The 11623-nt window shown below is 40.7% G+C and overlaps 1 protein-coding gene across 1 annotated transcript; it reads left to right on the top strand.

The window, feature by feature from the left end:
- Positions 1–9945: 9945 nt before the first annotated feature.
- On the top strand, positions 9946–11367 carry LOC100479114 (tripartite motif-containing protein 60). Its single transcript, XM_011234821.2, has one exon. The coding sequence runs from the start codon at positions 9946–9948 to the stop codon at positions 11365–11367; it is 1422 nt and encodes a 473-aa protein (XP_011233123.1).
- Positions 11368–11623: the final 256 nt, after the last annotated feature.

The following is an 11623-nucleotide window of genomic DNA, read 5'->3' as shown; positions in this document are numbered from 1 at the left end:
GTCCCTTGTAATCCAGGCTTTCCCCAATAAAGCCACTTAGTTCAGTCCAAAAAAAAAGCTTTACAAATGATAGAAAACAAAATGGACCACTTATACCTGCTGCTTCTAAATCTCATTTCTGCCCTCAGGGAAACAGAAATAGGCATTTTCAGATGAATTTATAGATAGTGTGGGTGGTTTTTTTTTAAGATTTTTATTTATTCATGAGAGAGAGAGAGAGAGAGAGAGAGGGAGAAGCAGACTTCCTGCTGAGCAGGAAGCCCGACACAGGATTCAAAGCCAGACCTGAAACTCATGACCTGAGCCAAAGACAGATGCTTAACCGACTAAGCCACCCAGGCACCCTGTGTGTGTGTTTTAACACTACATTTGCCATGTCAGACACTAGTGCTTTAGTTCATAAAGTCTCATTTATTACTCCAAGAAGTCAAGTTGTACTGTGTCATGAGCATGCTATGAAGGCGTACATGAGTTGTGTCTTTCCACAATGTCAGCTTTATTCAGTCATAAAGCAAGGTTAACAAAATTATAAAGCAGGCTGAGGATTCCAAACTCAATGACATTTCACCATGCGATTAACTTGTCTACTTATACGGCTCACAAAGCAAACACAAGTCACACAAGATAACACAGAGGGTAGGAAGTTAACGAACCAAACAGGAAGTCAGTCTGTGGGCATGCAGTTGAGCTAAGGCCTGGGTCTGGTCCCGGTCAGCTCTCACCACTTACTGCTTATTATCCTCAAGCAGTGAAGGATCTCGGTTCTGTTCAGAGATCAGTCAGGCAGAGCGTTTGGTGGCAGCTGCCTTTCTAAAGTGGTCAGACATAGAGGGGTCAATGTCTGACAAGTCTGACGGTTTGCCGCCAAAAATCCTCCCCTTTTAAAGGAATTTAATTAGTCTCGGGCCCCGGCAGACCTCTTTGCTTCTGTTTATCAGTTCTGGGGTGTCATCAACTGCTGCTGGTTTCAGCGATATCTGGTAGCTGCAGTACCCCTGTTTGTGTCAATGCTTGACACAGGCCCCTGCTTGACGTGAGTGACTCCATCTTATTCTCTACAAATTGTTACTGCCCCACCCCCGTTTTCTGTTTACTAGAGGAGAAACAGGAACAAAAAGATAACCTGCCAAAGGTTACACAAGGCAGTGCTTGGTTTTGAATTCCTGGGAGCCTGATTCCAAAGCCAGACCTTAACCATCACTCTTTTTTCTCTCTACATGCAGAAGTAAATAAATACACATATGTGTACATATATATATATATAAATATTTCATACTACGTATTAAAACTTTGTCGTGTGCCCTTGCAGGCCTTTACTTCTGTGCATGAAGGGCAGGGAGAGGAAGAGCAACTTGCTAAAACAAGATGGAGCAGCCAGAGACCAAGACTACAAAGCATCACAGAGAGTAACAAGGCATGAAAAATAATCTTTGGCTGAGAAACTAGATCACTGATAAATTAGGAAGTTTCAGGTCTTACACAGGAGGACTAAGGGTGAAGGCCAGATTGCTTCTGAACTAGTCTGGTGGGATGTTAAATGATAATTTTTTTTTTAATTAATTTATTTTATTCAACAGAGAAAGTGAGAGAGAGAGAGAGCATAAGCTGGGGAAGCAGCGGGCAGAGGGAGAAGCAGGCTCCCTGCTCAGCGGGGACACCAAGGCGGAGCTTGATACCTGGATTCTGGGATCCTAAGCCGAGCAAAAGGCAGATGCTTTACCGATTGAGCTACCCAGGCGCCCTTTAAACAGCTTAACAATAACCCACAACCCTCAGACCAACTCAGGCGCCCTTTACATGATAATTCTTAAAAGCAAGGAGTTCAGAAGAAGAATCCAATGCATAACAATCAACTCCTTAATTAGCATATGGCAGGTAGGCTGGCCCCATCTGGTTGAATTATGATGTACCCTACAAAGCACGGCCAGCCTTTCAGGATTCAGTTGTCATGCTGATGGGATTTCCTGTCATAAGTAATTTTCTGTCGTGAACTGTGATAGGAAATGATACAAATTTTGTACCTCACGGTATTTAAATTAAAACCATATACTCAACCCACAATAAAAGAACAAAGGAAATGAGGGGAAGCTGTTGCCACCAGCAATCAAAAAGTTTAGAAAGCACAACTAACACCATCTGGTGAGGAATCTCTGATTCACATCTGTATTTTACTTACCACCTCCTGGATCTCTTAGGTCGCTGAATTGTAACCAATCATCGTTTCAAAATTCAAATGTTATTATATCATGTTAATGGTTTAAAATGCTTCACTAGCAGGAGCACCTGGGTGGTTCAGTTGGTAGAGCTAGGATCCCTGATCCCTGGGCCATGAGCTCAGGCCCCACACTGTGTGTAGGGATTACTTAAAAAAAAAAAAAAAATGCTTCACTGGCTTTTCTTTGCACTATGAAACCATAGTGGCTTTGTAAAAATCAAAATTCTCAATTTTGCCTGCAAAGTATTGCAGCAGCATTCTGACCTAGCTCATCGGCTTCCCAAAAGCCATTTTCCATCTTTTCTAACTCATACCCCTCCCTACTTCCCCTTGAGGAGCCAGCCAAAGGTACATGATCCTTCATTTACCAAGTTCTTTAGAGTCACCAGCCTCCTCACTGGCTCTTCCTTCAGCCTTAAAGACTTGTCCAAGAAACTCAAATTCGTTCCTTAAGTTTCACCTTAACTATCACTTTCTCAGGAGGGACCCTGGGTGAGCCAGAGTTGGGGCATAGTTCTACAGGGTGGGACAGCCCCACCCACTAAGCCACTGAGATGCAAATTGATCCATGAAGATGACAACTTCCCTTTCATTTCAAAGCTTACTATCTCCTCACCTATGATCCCACGGTGACCAGGTCCCAGGTCCGCCTCAGAACTCTCCCTTCCCTTAGTGTCTGAGAGGAAGGTGTTCTTTTAAAACGAACCTGCAATGTTACTTTGATCCTCAAATTGCTCAAAGAAACAAAAATAGTAAAAATATGTAAAAGTTTGCCACCGCGAAAAGATCAGTTGACGACAACAGCTTGATTACTGAAGGAAACCCCCCATCTATGCTCAAGAGCACTTCCGGTCTCCTGGGCCACTCAGGGTCATTGAGCATGTGCAGGCGATTACCTACCCACTTCCGGAGGTAAGGCCAATCACCGCAGGGGCCACGGGGTGCGCTTCTCCCGAGAACCTGCCCATTCTTGCAACTTGGGTTCTCTGTTCTACGCTGAGTCGGGCTGCGGGGCTGCAGTGTCTCTGGCCCGGGAGGGGCTGAGCGAGTCATCGGTTCCAGGTAAGCCGAGTGCGGTGTCGTGAGGCTCAGCTGAGCAGAGTCTTCCTCAGCATCTGCTGGGCACCAGACCTCGGGGTCGCAGCCTGTCCAAGACTGGGTCTCCTCAGCTGTGGCGAAGATTTTGCAAAAACAACAGCTTCTTACTCTCAGACCCGTGGAATCAGAATGGGAGTGGTGGGCCTGCTTTAATTAAATTTTCGAGGAGATTTTGGTCTGAACGAGAATTGCGGAATTGCTAGGTTATCTCCAAAGGATTACTGTCTGTGTTTGGTGGGAGAGAGGAGGGAGGAGGGGTGGGAAGTTAAGAGAACGGAGTGGTAGCCATCATTTGAGAACACACTACTCCACATTGCCTACACCTCCTGGCCAATTGAAACATCCTTTAACCCTCAACAAAGATCTTACAATTGGGAATTATCATTACGACTTTGCAGACGAACCAGTTTAGGCCAGGCATGTTAAGAGGCATTCAAGGTGATAGTGGTTGAAACTGAGAGCTTGGAATCCACCACAGGTACTTTTAAATACTTAAATACTTTTTGAGCACTCATTATATGCCCAAGGACAAGAATAAAGCTGGAGACACATTCCCACCAAGAAGCTTACGGTCTGGCAGAAGAGTTGGACATACTAGCTAAGGAATTGAAAAAATAATTGTAAAATCAAATCAGAACTATGATGTATGATTCGATGGGGGAGTTAGGCAAACAGTCTAGGGCCACACCTTGATGGGTCTTTAAAGCTTTATTTTTCTTAAAGCAGTGGTTCACAAACTGGTCCCTTGACCAGCGACATCACCTCGGAACTTAGAAATACAGCACACCAACTGAATCAGAAACTGGGAATTTGGCCCAGTAGTCTTTTACCAAGATATATAGGTAATCATGATGCAATCCAAGGTTTGAGACCTATTTTCTTTTTTTTTTTTTTTTAAGATTTTATTTATTTATTCGACAGAGATAGAGACAGCCAGTGAGAGAGGGAACACAAGCAGGGGGAGTGGGAGAGGAAGAAGCAGGCTCTCAGCAGAGGAGCCTGATGTGGGGCTCGATTCCATAACACCGGAAGGCAGATGCTTAACCCCTGTGCCACCCAGGCGCCCCTGAGACCTATTTTCTTAAAGTAATAAAGGACTAGTGGAATGTCTTAGTGGAAGATAGAAGGATTATGTTTGCATTCGGAAAGATCAATATAGCTACAGAATTAGGGAATTGATTGGAGATACCATTATGTTTTGGAGTAGAAAAGGGGCTCATACTGTAGCGGGAAGAGAGAAATGGATAGTTCAATGAGGGTGATAGCAGTGCTTACAAAGCTTGTTCTGTTAACTTACGGTCTGTTAATGGCTTTATTCTGAAAAGTAGGGAACACTGACCAGTGTGTGCACTTGGAAAAAGGGGGGCACAGTGATAACCTGGAGTGAGTACCTATTTTACATTCCTTGAACAGTACTGAGCCCTTTTTGTGCACATACTTTTTAAAAAGTTTTATATTTTTTTCTTGATTTTTGTTTTCCCATTATGCTTTGCAATTTACTGTTAAATTGGGCAAGATTCTTAAAACTTCCTTCAGCCCCAGTTTTCTAATCTCTGACCCTTCTGTGTGGCCTCACCCCTAACCCTATGCACGCCCCATTTGTTTAGCTTACTCAGAAGTACCCGTTTTGGGGTCGCCCGGCTGGCTCAGACGAACCTGCGATTCTTGATCTTGGGGTTGTGAGTTTGAGGCCCACATGGGGTGTAGAAATTACTTAAATAAATAAAACTTTTTTTAAAGTACCCATTTTGAAAGTATTTAGCAAGAAGTGAAAGTCATTGAAGCCTTAGTCATTAGCTATAATAACACTTAGTGTGGGCAAGTAGGAAGAGTAGCTTGGAAGAGACTGGAATTTATTACAAGTTGAATGTATTTTAACATAAAATTAAAGGTGTATTTTAAAATTCTGAAACTCCTCTCCTGTGCCTCCAAAATTAGTGTAAGAAAATTTCCTTCATTATTATAGTGCCTGGTGGAAGTTAATGCCTTTGCCATTCATGAAGGACTTAGCAACTATATGAGACATACATAGCAGCTTTTAGGTTTAGTATCAGTACTTTTTATATGTAAGTGCCTTTACACACACACACACACGCACACAGCTCAGAGATACTGTGGGATCAGTTCCAGACCACTGTCATAAAGTAAGTCAAACGAATTTTGTTTCCCAGTGCATATAAAAGTTAGTTTACCCTATACTTTAGTCTGTTAAGTATGAAATAGCCTTATGTCTAAAAACAATGTACACAATTTAATTAAAAAATAATTTATTGCTAAAAATGCTAACCGCCATTTGAGCTTTCAGTGTGCGTTGTAATCTTTTTGCTGGTGGAGGATTTTCTTCTATTTGATGGCTGCTGACTGATGAGGGTGGTGGTTGCTGAAGGTTGGGGTGGCTGTGGCAATTTATTAAAATGAGACAATAGAGATTGCCACTTCGATTGACTCTTCCTTTCATGGATGATTTCTCTGTTGCATGTGATGCTGTTTGATAGCATGTTAGCCACAGTAGAAATGCGTTCAAAATTGGGAGTCTGTCCTCAAACCTTGCTGCCGCTTTGTCTGAGTTCATGGCGTATTCTAAGTCCTTGTGGCCATTTCAACAATCTTCACAGTATCTTTACCAGGAGTAGATTCCATCTCAAGAAACCACTTTTTTCTCCTTGTCCATAAGCAGCAGACAACTCTTCATCTGTTCAAGTTTGACCATGAGATTGCAACAATTCAGTCCCATCTTCAGGCTCCACTTCTAACTCCAGTTCTCTTGCTGTTTCCACCACAGCTGCAGTTATTTCCTTCACTGAAGTCTTGAACATACAATTTGTTAAACAAAACACAAAACCAAACTCAGTATCTGAAAATTACAATCCTGTGAAGCACGATGAAACAAGGTATGCCTATATATGTAATATAAGTATGTGATTTCAGCTAGATTTTTAAGAGCTTTTGAGATCTTATGAGATAGTCTTATAATACTTTTTATTGTGTTTGTGTTAAATGGCAGGCACTGTGACATGTGCCTTAATTTTATTTTCTTGTTTAATAATTACAATATGAGATAGTATTATTTCTCACTTTGTGAAAAGAAAACTGAAGCTCAGAGAAATTAATTTGACCAAGGACATATAACTAGTTAAGTGGCAGAGTTGAATGAAGACCCAGTTCTATCAGGTATTGCTGCCTCTCAGTTTGTGTTACGTTTTTGCTATTATGGTGCTAGAATCAATAAATCCCTGTCTTTCCTCCTAAAAATGTTTGGAATATGTTATCAAATGTGAAGAACTGTGAATATATCAAATATGAGAAATACAGATTGCTTTGAAATAGATGTAGAGGGATGCATAGGATGCTGTGGGTGTCTGAAGAAGGGACAGTACAGCTTCGTGATTGAGTAGTAAGCCAATTAATGCAGTGTTGTATAAGGGTACTCAAATTATTGTAGACTCATTTTTTACAGCTCTAATCAAGGATAATAGCTCCTAATTTATAGGGTTGTTTGGAGAGTTTAATTAAATCAGAAACTACAGGGGTGCCTGGGTGGCACAGCAGTTAAGTGTCTGCCTTTGGCTCAGGGCATGATCCCAGTGTTATGGGATCGAGCCCCACATCAGGCTTCTCTGCTATGAGCCTGCTTCTTCCTCTCCCACTCCCCCTGCTTGTGTTCCCTCTCTCGCTGGCTGTCTCTATCTCTGTCAAATAAATAAATAAAAATCTTTAAAAAAAAAAAAAAAGAAAGAAAGAAACTACATGAAAGATCCTTAGCTTAGTGCCTGACACATAATAAACCATCCTAGGGAAAATTTGTCTTGGTTGGAGTGTCCCAAAGGAGCAGAACTTAGTCCCAAAGAGTGAAGGGAGGGAAAGGTAATGTAAAGAGTGAGTGGTTTGTGCAGGAAGGAGAACATAACATCTCTGTTTTAAGAAAATAAAGACCAACTGCTTTAGGGGAGCATAGCCAGATGAAGATGAAGAGCCTAAGATATGAAAGGCTCTGAATGGTAAGCTAAGGGGAGCACTTTATCTTGATTTTTGGTGAGTTATTAACAGGTTTAACTGAGAGGAAAGATTTAGTAAGTTTAAAAAATGAAGGTATGAAGGGTAAGTTAAATTACATATCAAGAAGCAGTAGGTAAACTGTAGAACTTAGGATAGTCCACCAGGACAAAGGTAGAGGCAGAAGACACTATTATAGATTGAAAGGTATTTAGGGGGTGCTAATAGGTAAATGTAATACGTGGGCCATTTCTGGATCCAGATTCAAATAAGTGTGAAATAGAAAGGTGGGGCACCTCGATGGAGCATGTGACTTAATCTCAGGGTCGTAGGTTCAAGCCCCATGTTGGATGTGGAAGTAACTTACAAAATAAAACTTGAATAAAATAGCTTATTTGGACATGTTGGCTGCCATTTATGTGATCTCCTTATTTTAAAAGGGGTTATAGGGACGCCTGGGTGGCTCAGTCGATTAAGCGTCTGCCTTTGGCTCAGGTCATGATCCCAGGGTCCTGGGATTGAGTCCTGTATCAGGTCAGGACTCAGTGGGGAGTCTGCTTCTCCCTCTCCCTCTGCCTTGCCTCCACTCCTCTGCTCATGTGTTCTCTTTCTCTCTCTCTCTAATAAATAAATAAATAGGGGTAATAATCCCCATTTTATAGGTCAAAGAAATGAGATTCAAAAAAGTTACATGGGTTTTCCTGAAGTATACACAAGTAGCTGAACCAGGATTCCAAACTAATAGACTTCTTTTTTTTTTATAAGATTTTATTTATTTATTTGTCAGAGAGTGGGAGAAAGAAGAGGGAAAGAGGCAGGCAGAGGGAGATGCAGTCTCCCTGCTGAGCAGGAAGCCCAACAGGGGACTCAGTCCCAGGACCCCGGGATAATGACCTGAGCTGAAGGCAGACGCTTAATTGAGTTGGCCACCCAGGCATCCCAAACGTAATAGACTTATTAATGTTAGTCCTTATATTGTGAAACACTGCCTTCCATAGCATATTGCTAAGATAGCTGTTGCTTCTGCAGACCCAAGACACTGAATCAATCCTTGAGTTTGGGAATAACTTAAAAATGGAAGCTTTTTAGAATTACTACATTTTTCCTGTTCTGCTTGTAGGAAGAGTAAGTATGTGTGGTAAAAGACCTTGCTAGGTCATCAGGACAAAGCCAATTTCAAATGTCAGAACCATGCCTATATTTCTGTTCTCACTGTCTTTGGATTATGAGGGATGGGAGAGGAAGAACAAAAGTTGAGAAAGTGTCTTAGTGTGGGAAGAAAGGAGAGAATACTGTACTGATGGTAAAATGGCTCACAAACTTGGAGGAATTTGATTTGCTTAAAATTGGGTGTGTTGGGTATCTCAAAAACAAGTCAGGAAATTTTCTCCCTAACTTCTTTTTTTTTAAGATTTTATTTATTTATATGAGAGAGAGCACAAGCTGGAGAATACAAGCAGGGAGAGCAGCAGAGGGAGAGGGAGAAACAGACTTTCTGCTGAGCAGGGAGCCCGATGTGGGGATCAGTCTCAGGACCCTGAGATCAAAGGCAGATGCTTAACCACCTGAGCTACCCAGGCACCCCTCTCCCTAACTTTTTATTTCGAACATTTCAAACCTATAGACAAATTGAAAGGATGTGCAGTATACTTAGACAAACCTTTTGCTTGTATGCAACAATTTTTAACTTTTTGCTACACATCTTATAATTACTAAACCTTCTGAAAATAACTTGCAGCCGTCAAGATGGTGTCCCCACCCCCCCAAAGTATATATATTGCCCAAGAACAAGGATGTTTTACTCCTTAACTATGATAAATTAATTTGATAAACACAATTTACTGATAGAATATATGTAGTCCATAACTAAAGTTCTCCCATTTGTCCCAGAAATGTTCTTTTAGTTGTTTATCTTTTAATTTTAAGATCCCAGATTCAATCAGGTATTCCACATTATATTGGTCTGTCATATTTCTGAAACTTTTTTATGTTTGTTTTTCATGACATTTACATTTTGAAGAACACATACCGATTGTCTTGTAGAATGCCCCACAATTAAGTTAGACTACTTTCTTATGATTGGATTGAGATGGAATTTTTTTTGCAGGGATATCTTATAGGCTTTGTTGTTGAAATGTGTGAGATGAACGAATCTCTGTAACTATGAATTCCTGTTTTTCCAAGAACTTCTACACAATGATTTTAGCATTTATTGATGAGTCTTGTGTGAATGTTTTAATACATTGGGGATTGTGGTATCTTATTTTTAACTTAATGTCTTTTCTCACTCATAGGAAATATTCCTAGTCTTGGACCTACAGCTGCTTTCTTAAACAGGAAAGTCATCCAGTCTGACTTTACATCATTAAGTGGGAAGAACAGCAGCCCAGCTAATACGTTCTAGTATGCAATAGACTGCAACCTGTGGAGTATTCTTGGCAACAGTCTCTAGAGCTAAGGGGCAAAGGGAAACAGGTTTGTCTAGGCTATCATCAGCATGCCAATCCAGTGAAACTGAAAGCTGGACAGTTTTCAGGGTCTGTGGGAGGATATCCACTGGTCGCGGGGTCTTGTGTGGTAGAGAGCCAGGCTTTACTAAGGGACATATTAGCTTACCCATCACCTTTGTTCACGGCTCAATGGAGTTTATTACAGCCCTGGCAGACCTCCAAATGGGGGCTAGCTGTCCCATCTGTCTGGACTACTTGAAAGAGCCAGTGACCATCAACTGTGGACATAACTTCTGTCTCTCCTGCATCAGTATGTTCTGGAAGAATCTAAATGGGACTTTCCCCTGCCCCTTTTGCCGTTACTGCTCTCCAGAGAGGAAATTCACAAACAATCCCCAACTGGGTAATTTGATTGAAATTGCTAAGCTACTACAGATAAGAAGAAGCAAGAGGAAGAGGAAGGAAGAGAAGCTTATATGTGAAAAACATAATCAGGTTTTGACCTTTTTCTGTCAGAAGGACCTAGAAGTTTTATGTCCACAGTGTAGTTTCTCCGCTGATCACCAGAACCACTATATTTGGCCCATAGAGAAGGCTGCTCCCTATCATAGGAAAAGATTGCAGAATTGTACTGAACTATGGAAGGAGAGAGTAGAACAAGTTGAAAAAGTGATAACTATGCAAAGCAGAAAATCACTGGAACTGAAGAAGAAGGTACAGTGTAGGAGAGAAGAAATAAAGTCTGAATTTGAGCAGATTTTGTTGTTTCTCAAAAATGAGCAAGAGATTGTGCTTCGGCAATTACAAGATGAAGAAATGGATACTTTAACAAAACTAAATGAAAACCTAACAACATTTTCAAATTATCTTTCCACATTAAAACATCTATCAAAGGAAATAGAGGGCAAATATATGAAGTCAGAGCTGGAATTACTGACAGGTGTTAAAAGTATCTACCATAGATATAAAACCTTAAAGTCCCCTGAACCTTTTTTGTTCCAATTAAAGGAATATGGTTACCATTTTGCTCCACAATATTCTGGCCTAAATAAAATTACCAAGAGATTTCAGGTGGATCTAATTCTAGATCCTGAAACAGCACATCGTAAGCTTATTGTCTCAGAAGATAGAAAAACTGTGCAATATGGAAATAAAAGGCATAACTTACCTCATAACCCAAGGAGGTTTTATCTCTGCCAGGCTGTTCTGGCTTCTAGGGGTTATAATTCTGGCAGGCAGTATTGGGAGGTGGAAGTGAAAGACAAGCCTGAATGGATTGTGGGTATCTGTAGAGACTCTCTTTCCAGAAGGAGAAAGAATCAGTGTCAACCAATTTTAGCACAGGATGGATTATGGGGTGTTGGACGATGTAGTCAGAGTAATTATATTGCATTGGGTCCTAAAAAAATTAATCTTCTGCCAAAAGTAATACCTAGAAAGATTGGCATTTTTTTAGACTGTGAGTTGTGTGAGGTTTCCTTTTATAATTTGAGTGATAGATCCCTTCTCTATATTTTTAACTATTGTCTTACAGAAACACTTTGGCCTTATTTCTATACTGGAACTGACTCAAAACCTCTTAAAATCTGTACAGTAACAGATTCTGAATGATGAATTATTGTAAAACTCTTATTTTTTTTGTTGTTGTTTCAGGTAGTGGACAAAACTAAGCCAGTGAATCTAGTCTCAACAATTCTGTTGTGGTTTTTGTTGTTGGCTTTTTGTTTTTGTTTTGTTTTAGTTTTAGTTTTTCCTTTAAACAACCAGAATGATTTATCTTAGTTTCAGCATCTTCTAAAAAAGGTGGTTATAGGGTATTTGGCTGGCTCAGCCAGTACTGCATGCAACTCTTGATCTCAGGTTGTAA

The sequence above is a fragment of the Ailuropoda melanoleuca genome, chromosome 5 (genome assembly GCF_002007445.2).
Source record: "Ailuropoda melanoleuca isolate Jingjing chromosome 5, ASM200744v2, whole genome shotgun sequence".
Classification (NCBI taxonomy): Eukaryota; Metazoa; Chordata; class Mammalia; order Carnivora; family Ursidae; genus Ailuropoda; species Ailuropoda melanoleuca.
Note: the sequence above shows the minus strand (reverse complement) of the source record. Positions and strands in the feature narration are given on the sequence as shown.